At 39.3% G+C, this 14,249-nt stretch overlaps 5 protein-coding genes across 6 annotated transcripts; 3 read left to right on the top strand and 2 right to left on the bottom strand.

Moving 5' to 3' along the window:
• The first annotated feature begins 592 nt into the window (after nt 1-592).
• Nucleotides 593-3,512, top strand: LOC143362689 (TBC1 domain family member 20). Of its 2 annotated transcripts, XM_076803063.1 has the most exons (6): nt 593-999; nt 1,069-1,188; nt 1,596-1,839; nt 1,929-2,132; nt 2,219-2,438; nt 2,520-3,512. In XM_076803063.1, the coding sequence occupies exons 1-6, from the start codon at nt 729-731 to the stop codon at nt 2,823-2,825; spliced, it is 1,365 nt and encodes a 454-aa protein (XP_076659178.1). In that variant the 5' UTR covers nt 593-728; the 3' UTR covers nt 2,826-3,512. The 2 variants fall into 2 exon arrangements, with proteins under 2 accessions (XP_076659178.1, XP_076659177.1); XM_076803062.1 differs by having other exon boundaries at nt 593-1,188.
• An 80-nt stretch (nt 3,513-3,592) lies between these two features.
• LOC143362690 (lysosomal phospholipase A and acyltransferase) lies at nt 3,593-6,033 on the bottom strand. Its single transcript, XM_076803064.1, has 7 exons — nt 5,541-6,033; nt 5,329-5,471; nt 5,008-5,242; nt 4,718-4,945; nt 4,455-4,626; nt 4,257-4,379; nt 3,593-4,177 (listed from the first exon to the last, which is right to left on the bottom strand). The coding sequence occupies exons 1-7, from the start codon at nt 5,641-5,643 to the stop codon at nt 3,958-3,960; spliced, it is 1,224 nt and encodes a 407-aa protein (XP_076659179.1). The 5' UTR covers nt 5,644-6,033; the 3' UTR covers nt 3,593-3,957.
• Nucleotides 6,034-6,371: 338 nt separating this feature from the next.
• On the top strand, nt 6,372-8,823 carry Ints14 (integrator complex subunit 14). The gene is made up of 6 exons (XM_076802541.1): nt 6,372-6,835; nt 6,913-7,237; nt 7,338-7,549; nt 7,670-7,924; nt 7,984-8,313; nt 8,524-8,823. Exons 1-6 carry the CDS (start codon nt 6,659-6,661, stop codon nt 8,749-8,751), a joined length of 1,527 nt encoding a protein of 508 aa, XP_076658656.1. The 5' UTR covers nt 6,372-6,658; the 3' UTR covers nt 8,752-8,823.
• Nucleotides 8,764-9,536, bottom strand: LOC143362412 (pyroglutamyl-peptidase 1). Its single transcript, XM_076802545.1, has 2 exons — nt 9,318-9,536; nt 8,764-9,245 (listed from the first exon to the last, which is right to left on the bottom strand). The coding sequence occupies exons 1-2, from the start codon at nt 9,534-9,536 to the stop codon at nt 8,835-8,837; spliced, it is 630 nt and encodes a 209-aa protein (XP_076658660.1). The 3' UTR covers nt 8,764-8,834.
• Bka (FCF1 rRNA-processing protein Bka) lies at nt 9,439-10,892 on the top strand. The gene is made up of 6 exons (XM_076802546.1): nt 9,439-9,572; nt 9,675-9,853; nt 10,023-10,105; nt 10,186-10,257; nt 10,324-10,633; nt 10,704-10,892. The coding sequence occupies exons 2-6, from the start codon at nt 9,851-9,853 to the stop codon at nt 10,845-10,847; spliced, it is 612 nt and encodes a 203-aa protein (XP_076658661.1). The 5' UTR covers nt 9,439-9,572; nt 9,675-9,850; the 3' UTR covers nt 10,848-10,892.
• The last annotated feature ends 3,357 nt before the right edge of the window (nt 10,893-14,249 follow it).

Genomic DNA, 14,249 nt, shown 5'->3' with positions numbered 1-14,249 from the left:
CTATCATCTTATGGGATTTCATGTCTCATGTTCTGAAATATCGACTGTTCAAAAAATCAGTGACAGACTTCAGTGACTATATATTGTAGCTATTTTTAATTTTAATTCCTACCACTGAGGATGCTGTCAGCAAATTTTAGTTCCAATTGATAATACAAGACGTGACACGAAAATGGTAATGGGGTTACGTGACCCCAAAAAAGTGGGCCACAAAAATACATTCGATGATAGGTCTATATTATACCTCGTCTGTGGTACAACTAAACAAAGATATCTTCGGTTTTTTTTTAACACTAGGTTTACGGAGCACTAGAAGTGACTATTTTGAATTACTTTATAAAAATAACGAGAACGTGCAACCCACATTTTTAGCAATATTTTAAAAATAATATGTATCCAAAGAAATAAATTTGCTAAATAATTTCTCATGTATGCATTTTAAATTAAAAATATTAGAACCCGTCATTTTGACGGGTCCCGTAAACCTAGTCGACAAAGCAGTTATATGGGGTCACGAAAACATTCGTAAGATTGTTACGTCTACTCTCGTATCTTGTCTATGGCAAAATGCCACGTCAGAAAAACAACTATTCGATTTCGAGAACTGTGTAATGGTAATCAATGCATGTCATTCTTGACAGACTGTCGTTCGATCGTAAATTCCGGGAGTCTTTTGTAAATTTGTTGTGCTATGATACGCATCGAAAAATTATTGGCATGAATTCGTTATGTCAAGAAGAATGGAGACCGAAGGAGACGAAATGTCTTTGGATTCCAGCGACCGAGAAATGTCTACGAAAACGGCAATACCTACTGAAGAGCATAACCTGAAAGTCAGACGAAGAAATGTAACCGAAACAGTGAACTTCGACCAGACGGAAGATAAAACCGCGGATTCTGAAAGCAGTGTGCCTCTTGTAAGATTGTCCGATTCAACGAGGGCATGGCATGATAACGTTATACCACGAATACCTGATATCGCGGACTTTAGTTTGTCTGGTAAACAAAACGGGGTGTCGAGTTGCAAAAACGATACCAGTTTATCAGATGGTGATTTTGGTGATATAGATCCCTTGACGGATAGGGAACGAATGAAGATAAAAGTTATTCAAGGAAGCATTGTTAATCCTGACTTGACATTAGGAGAACTCCGACTACTGGGTTGCAGTAGTGAGGGCCTAGTCAATGGTATTTTATTAACACGATGATATATTATTATCAACAAGGAACCACTGTATAAAGGATCTTAGAAAATATACAATTCTTTAAAAATGTAAATATCAATATGTTTCGGTCGATAAATAGTAAAAAACAAATCATATACCAATATTTTGCCTAGAGTACAGTTTTCTTTCGATATAATACAACAATGTTTTTTTCACAACAAAAATGAGAGAGGGTATGACCTATAAATATCCCACACAAGGACAATGTCAAACCAAATAGGTATCCTTATTCACAATATGTCGAAAGCCAATCAGAACCATCATCTTATATCGAAAGAAAACTGTATTTAATTTAGGCTTACAGGTTCCTTATTGAAAATAATTTTGTAGCTCGTAATTAAATCTTGAAATCATAAAGATGATCTATAGATGATATAAGAAGGGTACTGTGGCCAAAGCTTCTAAGATTATCCGAAGAAAGTAGTTTACCTGTAAACGGATTAAAAACAATACAGGATTATGTACCTAACGATGTCTATCAACAAATACTAAAGGATGTTGCCCGTAGTGGTAGTCATATTTCTCAGAATGCTACCGAACCAGAAATAGAATCCTTTCACGAGCAATTGGCGCAATTAATATGTTGGGTACTTCACAGGCATTCTACATTAAAGTCAGTACCTTTTAATACTGTCTGTTTGCATGTTAAAGACACTATCTGTAGATATACGAATAATATAAAATAAAATAATGCGTACTTAGTTACTACCAGGGATACAATGACATAGCTGCGACTGTTTTAATTGTCATGGGCTTAGAGAAGGCATTAAACGTGCTCGAGGCTATCTCATTAGAATTTTTGGAAAGATTTATGGAAAGAACAATGGAGAAAGTAAATCAAGAATTATTTTTTATATTTGCATTGCTGGAGAGAGTGCATCCCACCTTATTGGAACACCTGGAGAAGTTAGTATGATAACAGATCTTTGAATGATGTAGATATCAGCGATGCAAGAACTCGTTGCATTTATTAAAACTATCTTTTACCGTAGTGTAGAATTATTTCCACACTTTGCATTGGCTGAGTATACAACATGGTATGCACACAAGTACGCGGAGAATAGGCGATTGTTACACAGATTATTTGATTACTTTCTTGGCAGTCCTCCATTGATGCCTCTCTATTTAAGTACTGTAATCGTAGCGCATAGAGCGACCGAAATTTTTAACACTACTCCTGACATGGGTCATACACATCAAGTGTTGTGTAAAGTGAGTATTGTTTTAAATTGGCTGTACAAATAAAATTGCGTTTAAAAACCTACAGTTCATAAAAATAATTATTATTTGTAGTTGCCAGACGATTTACCGTTCGAAACGCTCTTAGTCGAAGCGAAAACTTTATATCGCAAGTACCCTCCCGAATCTATAACTAACGATGTTAGAGAATACGATCGAAAGAGAAAGTGCAAGGAGCAAGAGTGGAAGGCAAAAGCGGAAGCGAGTCGTCAGGAGAGAGAGAGACAACGTCAGCTTAGAGTTGTAAAGTCATCGCCGCGAATACCGTATCGCATTAGAAATTACAAGACTATCACCGTGGTAACGATTTTGGCTCTAGGATTATACGCCTTTCTGAAAACTTCTTCTGGCCTCAACTGACATTAAATGAATCCTCATTATTTCTGAGAATATTGTGTGCGCATTTTTTTAAACAGTATTTCATTGCATTCATACACCATTAACTCGAGGAACGATAGCATAAATTGGTCGACACACAATATTTCACAATAACAGCAAACTTAGCTGACAAATACGTCAAGCAGAGCATTCCGGTGCTGTCTTCATGCTGTTTTTTTTCCTCAAACCTGAGAATAAATTTTTCATGCACGTGTTCGCTGTGTTAAAAATGGAAATAAAAATTTATACAGCCGCAGAATGTGCATATACTTATGCGAAAAAAATATTTCTGAAATAAACATATTTTGAGATATAAAAAGTGATTAAGAATACAATAAATATATATTTGTGGCTTAGATTGTAATTATGTCTTCGCGATCTGTGATGCGACTATGGGTGTTATTTATTTAAACTTGCAAACAAAACCAAATCTACAACAGCAAGACAGATAATAAAAGATCTTAATTTTTCAAATTAAGTTATTCTTATGTACACCTTTACTCGAATCTTTTATTTGATATGATATTGTTGTATTTGTAAATTACATTCTCTTTGAGGTATCTACAATTCTATATAATAAGGTTTGCAAAGAGCATTGACATTTTTTAAACACTATTGTAAATATTTTATATAAATTATATCGCATTAAATAGATAAGTTACATAGAGAGTATGTTTAATACATTTGTACCTGACACGCTGATACGAGTAAAACGTAGAAGAACTAAAGACAAAAATTATGGAAATTGCTGTAAAAAGTAAACGTATTTCTCGTTTTTATTTTAAATCTTTTGTGCCATGTCATGTTCACAGCAATGTACATCACACGTACGTCTGACGAAATAATAAGCTAGAATAAATACAAAAGAATGGTATTTAGATTAGTTACCTATGACTGGTTGCTCTTAATCTGGCAAGAAATAGGATTTGGAGCAATATTTCGAGGTACACATGGTAGATTTCACTTAATACAAAATAGTACATACACATACACATATATACACAGATGGAAGAAAAAGAATCTCTTGATTTTTCTATCGCTTGAAGTCGAGACGTAGAGTCTAGGTAATATCTAAAGTCACTCTATATCTAGAGTCATTTCCTGGCTAGTACTGTCATACTTTTAAAACAGTTTTAATATAACTTAAAACGTTTGGGTTTCGGAGAATGTTCATATGATCTACACCAGGAAAACTTTGGGTATAAACTTTCTGTTTTTGTTTACCCTGCCAGTGTTTGCAAGCTTCCAAACTTCTTAGATTCACAGTACCGTCACCGTCGCCAGGAAGTAATTGAGGAATGCCTTGTATGGATGTGCCAGGCTTATAATATAATCTAGAAGTAATTTATGTATAAACGTTAGAATGGCAAAGCTTACGACGTAAAATTATAGAAATATAATGCAGTTATGTACTTTTGTACTGTATCGATTCCAGTTCCATACAGACAATACAATTCAACTCCTGGAGCAGTGAAGTCCAACTGGTACTTTTCATTATCTTTCCTGAATTCCCATCCGTTTGGAACGTTTATGTCTCTACAAAAGGCACAGAATCGTTGTTATTTATACTACCGAAACAACAGTGCAAATACTGTATACATCAGACTTTACATTAGGTAATCTTTTAAAGTGGCCAACGTGTAGTTCTTCTCATTTGATTCCACCAACACTTCTGTATCTTTCCAAAACAATTTTGACGGTAATAACCAACCCAAACTAGGACTAGTTATTTGTTGATCTTTTAGAATACTTTGACGAAGAAGATATGCACCCAAGTCATCCCCTACAATTACATAGCGATTAGAAATATAAATTTTAATGTATAAACATTTTATTCTTCAGAAATCTACAGTTGAATATTTCTCGCTATTTACCAATAGCAAAAACTTTAAGGGCTTTCACAGATCCAGCCCAGGCAGCCGAAAGTGTAATAAAAGAACTAATGTATTTGTCTTTCCATGCTTGTTTTTGACGTTGTAAGAAAATAAGTGTCATTGGTCCACCCATGCTGTGTGCTAACAATGTTACAGGGGTTTGCTGGTTTGCAGCATATGTTTCTTCAACTAAAGCTTTCAGTTTAGTAAAAAATTGTTCATTCTCATCTAAAAGAAATTACAATTTATTTGAAATTCGTTTCAATAAACATTCTCCCAATCATACGTACTAGGGCCTTTTCTAAAATCGTAAGGTGCTCCTCGTACAGAATTATTTCTAGCATATCCAAGGTCGGCAACTAACATGTTACCAATATCTTTAAAATAAGATCCAGGAGAAGCTTTAGTTGGGTCCAAATACTCAACAACAAAAGGATCACCCCAGCCTGGTACACGTATATCAACACCGTCTGAATTTTTTGTTGTTCTAGTCACATTATCGTAAATTAACTTCATATTATCAATCTGAAATGATAATTCTGTCATAACATAACAATAAACAAAGATATTTGAAACATAACATGTTTCTTAACGGTCTGTAAATTATTTACCCAACAATCTATAACCACTGGTACAAGTAATTCCAAGTTCAACCAGATATTAAAATAGTCATTCGAAGTTTTTTGACAGATATAATGTACTACGGAGGTTTTATTGAGTTTAGCTTCAACTTGGCTGCCTCCATCACCTGGAACTGTTTATACAACCATTGCTTTAACATGTATCTGTTACGATTATCGAATTATTAGGAAAAATATATTACCGAATATGATTGGAGATATTTGTTTATTTTTGACATGCCACAATTTCACTGGTGAAATGTAGTAGAAGGATATTATTGCACAGACGAACAAACACAAGCGCATGGTATTCCAAACGACTATGTATAGATATTAAACATTGAACTTTAATGAAATCGTAATCGTTGGATTATACTTTATAATTAAACGAACAATTTAGATTACACTACCACGGAATCAAAAGTCCACGCGAGGAACACATCGAAAATGTATCACTGTAAATGTTTGTTATTCCGACTTTTGTAGTACGCAATCAGCTGATGACGCATTCGTGTTAGCGTCGAACGAGAGACTGCCTACATTATTGAACACTAAACGACTTATTTATATGTATCTAATGAGACAATTACTTAATCACACGCATATCAAGTTCTCGATAAGCGATATCTTAGGACACCCTCCGATATTCTCCACTTTGTTGGAAAATAAACATTAGGCACCTATTTTCCTGTAATATACTGCTGCAGAAATGCAATTCATCAGGCCATATTGATCATCAATCTCTTATGAAACATTGCTATGAGTAACGATAAAAACATTTTCACATTTTTATCATTTACTTGATATGTATAAATATGAACATTCTGCAACTCTACAAAATTCAAATAATTTGGCCATATATATGTATCTTGCCGTAAAATTAAATTGTTTAATAAGATCGAATCTTTTATATTTTTAATACCGCTTAAAATAATGCATTATTTTATTTAATTGTATTTTTTTACGTTATCCGATAGTTATATACGTAAACAAAGTACGTACTATATATGTAGTAACACACGAGTGGTATTTGTGTATACACACATTAAGTACATATATGTACAGTATATGTATTGGAGGTTGTTGACAAGTATTTATGTGATACAAAGAAGTAAATTAGATTGAAATAACAATCAGATTTTAGCATATTGATTAAAATGAATAAAAAATATGTAGAAGCAAACTTTTACACCTCGTTTCGAAATAGAAAACGTAATTAACCTAAAAGTTTCTTTAGGTTTAACGACTTAGTTAACGAATGAACAAAGTACTTTTATAGCATATGTGAGTGTAAGTGAATGTTTGAATTTGGAAATAGAAAATGCCAACAGTTATAGCATTGGATGTGTCTCTGTCAATGAGACGTCCAATATTAGGAAATGCATCTTGTGAGAATAATCAGAGTGAACAGTTGACAAGGCATCATCTAGCTATACATGGAATAAACGCTTTATTACATTATTTACAAGTAAATTCGAAGCTGGAATTTGTGTCATTAGTAAGTGCAGACATTCTATCATATATATTACACCATTGTTATTTTCAATTTGTTGCATTGTTTCATTCCTCTTTTAGGTTGTGTTTTCGTCTCTGTATGAAGTTATTTGTCCATTTACCCGCGACTATGATAGTATACGTGGAAAACTGCAAACTATAGAAGAATGTGACAAGACCTGCATCGAGACTGCTCTCCATGGCGTTAACAATGTTATTATGGCAGAATGGGGTAATACCACAGCCTGTCAAGTTGTCCTAATTACGGATGGTAATCCTGGAGTCGGTCCAATGTCTTTGGGCGATTCTCTGAACTCTTTAAATATAACGAGAGATGTAAACCCATTTCCATTACCCTTTCCGTATCCAGGAAAGTTAAGTATCGTCTGCATTGGACCACAACAAGGTATGAACATACATGGTAAATCGCCTCACACGAAGACTTAAAATTACTTGTAAATTATTGGCTATATAAAAAACGTTCTCTAATTATTTCACATGGACAGATGCGGGTCTACACATGGGTTTACCACTGTATCAAAGGCTAGTTGAATTAGCTGGTGGCGATAGTGTAGTACTTGTCCCAGAATCACCACTCTCAAAGCAATCAGTTACAACATGTTTCCAGAAGCTAGCAGAAACTAACTACATTTCTTTCCAAGGATACTTAAAATGTGGCAATTTAGGTTCTTGCATTCTCCTGTCACCTGCACCAATGGTAGGCAGTACATTATTTCAAGATCGTCAGGCACGACCCGTCCTGACCAGACATTTTCAAGTTCTCACACAGCTCTAGAATACAAACATAAAATTCTAAACTTGCCTTTGTGTGTTCTAGCCTTACACAAAGAAAACAGACTTTGAATTGGTATCTGGTTTGATGATATCGAAGACCATAGAAATCTGTGGATTTATATCTGTAGCCGATGTTGGGAGTCCCAGCGCGATATCCAGGCATTTAGTTTTGCCATTAGCCACGGAGAAAAGTCCAAGTATGCAAGGCATATCTCTGGAAGAAGATTCAGATACAGAAGAGAATGGAGACGAAGGAAAAATACCATCGTTTTGTGTCCTATTACACGGAGCATTAAAGGTAGCACTCTAAGAAGTTAAACTTTTGTATTTTAATGATTTAAAATACATTGTTTACAGGTGGAAAATATGGTAGCTCTCTGTTTGTTGAGCAACGAGTGGTATGGCTTTATATATTCTTGGGCTGACACAAAAAAGAAATCAAATTTAATGTTGACAGTATTAGAACCAGGTTTAGATGTTGTACCCTGGTTAGGGTGTTTCAATAATTTAGGACCAGTTGATCCAACCAAAGGCAACGCTGCTAGTTTTCCCGTTAGGCCAAATGAAAAACGAAGTTACACACAGAATGCACCTTCTTGGATACGTCAAGTTGGATTGCAATCTGACATTCAGAAAATTTTGAGGCATGCAAGAAAATTGCCGGAGAAGACACAAAACTTTTATAAGGTAACTAGAGGTGTGCAAGAACCCGGAAATGTCGGGAACCCGCCCCTATCCCGAATAAAATTCTCGACTTGTCCCAATCTGACATATTTGGGTTCCTGCACGCCTCTGAAGGTAACATTCCGGATCAGCGATATGTAAAAGAAAGAGATAAAAGTTGTTGGACTACGTTTGTTCGAAACCACGGTTTTCAAGGTTTGTATTTTGTTATAGGAAGTCAACAGATTGCGCAGAGCTGCTGCATCTATGGGGTTCGTGGAACTTTTGGAAGGGTTGGCATGCATTTTGGAAAGGGAATGCACACTACTGCCTCCGAATTTAAATCCTGACTGTACAATTCAGATGGGGCATGTTGCTTCTATGATTAGAAAACCTGAGTTCCTCGAACTTAGATATAACATACCACCTGAACGTACAAGGTTCCAACATGGAGGATCATAGAGAAGACGATAATGACATTTTTGATAGTTATTAATTTTTATTAAAAAGATATTTCATATACTGTTTTTAATATACTGGTTTTCTTATTTCCCAGTAACAGTTGATTTCAGATCTTTGACACTGTTTATCATGGAACATAAAACACGGTGCAAACCTTTTGCAGTTTGAATGCTCGAGTACTTGTTCAGCTCAGGAACATGAACAAACAGTGCTCTCTCAGGTTTCATTTGTAGAGATTTATGAAATATATATTCACATAAGAACTGGCCCGCATCGCATGAAGTACAAGCACTACATTCTGTTTCTTTGGAACTTTCATTAATTACTTTGCAAAGCTCGTCAACGTCAACATTAGTTTCTAAAATCTCAGGTTTAATGGCACTTTCATCTGGACATTTATTGTGTATATCTGGTCTCTCATAGCCGTCGCTACGAGCACGACATTCTATCATTAAACATTCCGCTATACTAGATACACCTACGTTTAGAATCACCTAAAAGATAAAATCATAAATGTTTCAAATGGCATAATAGTTTGTTTCTTTTTAGAAGTAACTGCTAATTACCGTTGGTTTGTACTTTTCCACGAGCATGGGTAGATAAGTAGCCACGTCATCATACGAAACTGGAATCTCTTTGATAATCAATTTCACATTTTTCAATTCTTCTGAATCCTCAGATAATTTCCTTAATTCTTTTACAGCTTCCCAACTCGCGTTAACAGCGTGATTATTAAATGGACCGAATCCAGTTACTAAAGCCGTGTAGTTAAAGTCAGAACTCATTATTTAAAACAGAAGAGAAGATTTTTAATTACTAAGGTAGAACCAGGTAGAACACCGTAGTCACAGGATACTCCCATTCTGCTGAATTCTTTTGACTCTCATTCTTCTGATTTGTAAATAAATCGTTTTCGATAACAGTGCTTGGACTTATCGCTGTAGATGGCGACACATGGATTTTATTGTAATGTACGTTTGGCGCCACTGACGCAAGTGTGATGCACACATGGTTCGAATCGTTTTGAGTTGACAGATTACTTGTGTCGGGAGTGTGTGCACGTGAATAAATATTGAAGTGTTTTAAACATTAAGCAACAATGGTAAGTACTTCTCGAATTCTATAAACCCAACGGTATCGGACTGCAAAATATTCTTGTGTCAAAGTATGTCAATCATTTCTTCTAGATTATTCTTCTGAAGATTTAAAAATGACTTGTTTTCCAAATGCGCATAACTTACGCTAATTTTTCGTGAATTTATTTTACACAGGGGAAAAATAAGAAGACCCGGAAGGTTGTTATGCAAAAGTTTGCACAAATGAAGAAGATGATAAATCTAAACGATTCTAGAATGTAAGTGAATTTGTTGGTTATGTTAAATGTTTGTTGTCACAGAATTCTTTATACACCTGTTACAAGTTTATCGTTTGCAGAAAGCCAGAGAAAAGAATAGGACCGAAGAAACCGAAAAAAGAGGATCCAACTGAGCTAAAAATCAGAGAGACGTAAGTATTAATCTAGCTCCACAATTGTATCTTTTCGTTAACTGTAAATGAAACATATTTTTACAGGCCCCAGCAATCTTCGGCGTTGTTCTTTCAATATAACACACAATTGGGTCCCCCCTACCACATATTAATAGACACAAACTTTATTAATTTCTCAATTAAAAACAAATTAGATATTATAGAAAGTATGATGCAATGTCTGTACGCAAAATGCATACCATATATAACAGATTGCGTGATGGGCGAGTTGGAGAAGCTTGGACAAAAGTACAAAATAGCATTGAAGATTATAAAGGACCCCAGATTCGAAAGATTAAACTGCATGCACAGAGGCACTTACGCGGATGACTGTATAGTTAATAGAGTGACTCAGGTAAGCATGATGCTGTTAGAAATAAAAAGGTCATCTCACCGGTACCTAAACTGCTAGCATAATATTTCAGCACAAGTGTTACATTGTGGCTACAAATGACAAAGACTTGAAAAGACGGATACGAAAAATTCCTGGCGTGCCTATAATGTATGTATCGCAGCACAGGTACACTATAGAGAGAATGCCAGATGCGTACGGAGCACCTAGGACATAACTGTTTATCATTGCGCAAACAACTCTAATAAATATATATGTTTTATTAACCAGAGTGTGTTTGTGAAGTATAGAACTACAATTGTGTTTTTCCTCTATAACGTCACGCGACTCTGGAGATACGAGACGCACCGAAACAGTAGAACCCACCTTTCCAATTGGCTCCAATAGTCTCCATTGGCTACTAACATTGTGACGTCGGGCATTTATTAAGTAAGAAAACCTCGAAGTCACTGAAATGGTCTAATGAGACCTTTGGTCGTCGCGTTAGAAATTCTGAACGTTAAAGGTGATCTGATCAATTGCATTAAAAGTATATCTTCCGTGCGAATGGTAAAATGATAGCGTGTTTTCAGAGCCTATGTCGTCAACGAGCCACGTAACAAGTACGCTATCTCCTCCATCGATTGCGTTAAACCTTCGCATCACCTTCAACTTCGCCGGCGAAGGCAACGAAGATAGCGGGTTACTTATTGGCCTAGAGAATAACGTAGTCCCGCGATCTTTTCCCGTATCCGAAAGTCTGGCCACCGTATGTAACGCTGTCCCGCATGGTTTATCGGCTCGGTGAGGCAGTAAACGATCCCGGGCGACGTTTCACGAGGTAGTTTTCTCCGTGGGGCGATTCAGAAGCGCGAATCGATACGTCTTCTGCGCGAGCGGAACAGCCGAAGATAAACCGGCGGAACGTGTTACAGTTATTGTTTGGTGAAACAATGAAGCTGTTGCGTGTAAACGCCCACGTGGCGGCCGAGTAGCCAGATAGAATTTTACTGTTTCACGGCCGATGCTGGCCCGTATAAGGCCGGTGCTCGAAATATAATGTTAAACAAGTGGGCGCAAAACGCCGTTTCCCGAGTGAGGAACGATCATGGGCCACGAATTTATCACTGCGCGCGCGCGTCCCGCGAAATCAGTCGTTAGAAGGTCCGCAGACCGCCAGATAAACGGAGCGTTGGCGATCGTTACGCTTACCTACGCGGAAAACGATCAGATTTCCGAGCCCCGACCCGACCCGGCCCGTCACGGATCGCGATGCCCCGCCAGATAAGATTTATGAGCCGTGATTCGCCGACACGCGTCACGTCGGGCCCGGCTAAATCCCCTCTCCACGGTCACCGTACACCCCCGAAGTTTATATTTCATTTATAAATTTGTAAAACCTGGAAGCTTTTTGGGGTCTATTTATTTCTAATTTATGCTTCGTCATCAAGTGATCGTTGTCACATTATTAGCGAGGGTTAATTCGAGGTATTTGTCGCAGGAGAGGGTGCGGCGAGATGCCCGGCCCGGTACGCGCATGATTAATATTCGACACGTTCAGCGGTAGAGGAACGCGCGTGCATGTGCCATTTGTTGGTACCCTCTCGCGTTATTAGAAAGGTTGCAGGTCCCGAAACGCGAGGAGGTATTCTGACATTTATTCGAATGGCAATGGTCCGGAATAGAATATCTATCCCATATTCTTCCTGTAACGCGGGCGCGCGATCAGTGTCGGCGATCACTTATTATTACGCGCCGCGGCGCGAATAATTAATTATACACGAGGTACGGGCGGTAGCGAGAGCCGCGAAAAACAAGTAGTAATGACCGTGGAGAGTCAGCCGACGCGTCTTACGGTAGTACAGTGAAATACATGTATATTCGATTCGTTTCGTCGCTGTTCCGTTCGCTCGGGCTTGCTTTCGAGAAAGCTGAAAAATTTTTGCGTACACGTAGCCTAATGGGGATTTGCACACGCACATTCTACGCGTACGGATTCGAACGCGAAGCTTATTCCATCGGATCCGGCGGATAGAAAAATGAAAACTTCGAGCTCCGAAGAGTCCCGAGTACATCAAGGAAGGGGAGGGGGTGCGAGGCGAGCAATATCCTATGCGATCCGGAATCGGCGATTCGAAAGAAAACGCGTGGCTCCAAGTGGTACGATCGTGTATCGACTTGTTCCCCGATAAGCGCGCGGCGAAGGGACTTTTCTAACACCCGGTACTCATACCGCGGTCTGATATATCGCTGGTGGACTAGCGATGGGACCGAGTTCAACGTGTGCTTGCGAACACCGGGAAGAATGTTGTACGAAAACTGGCAAGGACCGTTTCGTCGAAGAAATAATTTTCAATCGCCAATCAATTGCAAGTATCATATTTTTATGATAACAGGACGATCTTTGTGTTCCCAGAGTATCTGTAAGCTCGTTTTCATAGAGCTGTAGCTCTTCAACGAGGAGAGGATGCTGCAGCTGCAACACAGCCTTCCTGAAGAAGTTCAGGAGCTAGATACAGCGCAGAGAAAGATTGCAATTCGGGCGTGATTCTTCGAAAGGGAGTGGAGGTCCCTTTAAACCGAAGGGTTCGAAAGGTGCACGGTCGAAGGTTCGCAACGCGGTTGGTCCCATCGCTAGCCGGTGACCATAGAGATCGCGGGTACCTAGTAAACTAGATTAAAGGAAAACAGCGAGGAGAATCTAGTCGGTTGTGTAGCGTGGCTCGCTGCGCCAGGCGAAAATGCAAGTCGATGGGGCACGAGGAAGGGGGTGTCAGGAGGCAGGGGAGAGGCTGTTCCGAAGGGGAACGGGGACCAGGAGAGTCGGAGATACGTTGGAGAGTCGAAGCGTTCGAAGCGTTCGATCGTGGTAACGGATTAGTTATAAAAGTGGCTATAGGGCCTATACGCGGATATATATCTACGGCATCGTGGTCTTCTGGGGCCTCTTCGTTCGAACGTCTCGGGTCCTACTCTTCCTCGTTCGTCCCACACCCCTGTCATCCCACCTCTCCCTCTCCCTCTCTCTCTCTCTCTTCCTTTCCGATACCTCCTCTCCTCCCCCGCGCATTATTCATCTCGATAGGTTGATCCTTGTCCCGCCGGTTCTAAACGCTGGTCCTCTCGTTCCCGCTTCCACCCGGTCGTCCCTCTCTCTCTCTCTCTCTCTCTCTCTCTCTCTCTCTCTCTCTCTCTCTCTCTCTCTCTCTCTCTTCATTTCTCCGTTGGTGGTTCTCTCGCTCGTGCTCTCGCCCGTGAGCGGTCCTCACCGCTGTTCGTCGCGAGAGCGCTCCTCGAGAACGGCGGCCATCTTGCATACCTGAGCCTCCGCATTGCTCGTTCCTCGAGGGCAAAAGGGAGAATATCTCAGCGCGAGACGACGCCGGGATGCGCGAGGATAGAGAGTCCCAAGGTGGGAGGATAACGGCCGTGGCGGGGGGCCGGGGGCAGGAGGGGGGAAAAAGAGAGGGGCCCGGGGAACGGGGTACCGGGGGCCCACGGTTCGAACCCACGGTGGGGTTACCGGAGTCCCGGCCGGACCAGCGTGCCCCGAGGCGAAAGAGGGAGACCGAGGGACTGCGGGCCCCGTGTCCGACAAGGAGCGCAGCGGCAGCGCGCTCGGGCTTGAGAAAAAGAGGGC

The sequence above is a fragment of the Halictus rubicundus genome, chromosome 17 (assembly GCF_050948215.1).
Source record: "Halictus rubicundus isolate RS-2024b chromosome 17, iyHalRubi1_principal, whole genome shotgun sequence".
NCBI classification, from domain to species: Eukaryota; Metazoa; Arthropoda; class Insecta; order Hymenoptera; family Halictidae; genus Halictus; species Halictus rubicundus.
Note: the sequence above shows the minus strand (reverse complement) of the source record. Positions and strands in the feature narration are given on the sequence as shown.

Coding starts and splice junctions, on each gene's coding strand:
- LOC143362689 (XM_076803062.1), top strand. CDS start 729: ATGTCAAGAAGAATGGAGACCGAAGGAGACGAAATGTCTTTGGATTCC. Junction 1,189..1,595: donor TAGTGAGGGCCTAGTCAATG/GTATTTTATTAA, acceptor GATGATCTATAG/ATGATATAAGAAGGGTACTG. Junction 2,439..2,519: donor CACATCAAGTGTTGTGTAAA/GTGAGTATTGTT, acceptor TATTATTTGTAG/TTGCCAGACGATTTACCGTT.
- LOC143362690 (XM_076803064.1), bottom strand. CDS start 5,643: ATGCGCTTGTGTTTGTTCGTCTGTGCAATAATATCCTTCTACTACATT. Junction 4,946..5,007: donor CGATTTTAGAAAAGGCCCTA/GTACGTATGATT, acceptor AATTTCTTTTAG/ATGAGAATGAACAATTTTTT. Junction 4,380..4,454: donor ACTTTAAAAGATTACCTAAT/GTAAAGTCTGAT, acceptor TGCCTTTTGTAG/AGACATAAACGTTCCAAACG.
- Ints14 (XM_076802541.1), top strand. CDS start 6,659: ATGCCAACAGTTATAGCATTGGATGTGTCTCTGTCAATGAGACGTCCA. Junction 7,925..7,983: donor TATTACACGGAGCATTAAAG/GTAGCACTCTAA, acceptor CATTGTTTACAG/GTGGAAAATATGGTAGCTCT. Junction 8,314..8,523: donor AGACACAAAACTTTTATAAG/GTAACTAGAGGT, acceptor ATTTTGTTATAG/GAAGTCAACAGATTGCGCAG.
- LOC143362412 (XM_076802545.1), bottom strand. CDS start 9,536: ATGAGTTCTGACTTTAACTACACGGCTTTAGTAACTGGATTCGGTCCA. Junction 9,246..9,317: donor TGGAAAAGTACAAACCAACG/GTAATTAGCAGT, acceptor TTTATCTTTTAG/GTGATTCTAAACGTAGGTGT.
- Bka (XM_076802546.1), top strand. Junction 10,258..10,323: donor GAGCTAAAAATCAGAGAGAC/GTAAGTATTAAT, acceptor ATATTTTTACAG/GCCCCAGCAATCTTCGGCGT. Junction 10,634..10,703: donor TAGTTAATAGAGTGACTCAG/GTAAGCATGATG, acceptor ATAATATTTCAG/CACAAGTGTTACATTGTGGC.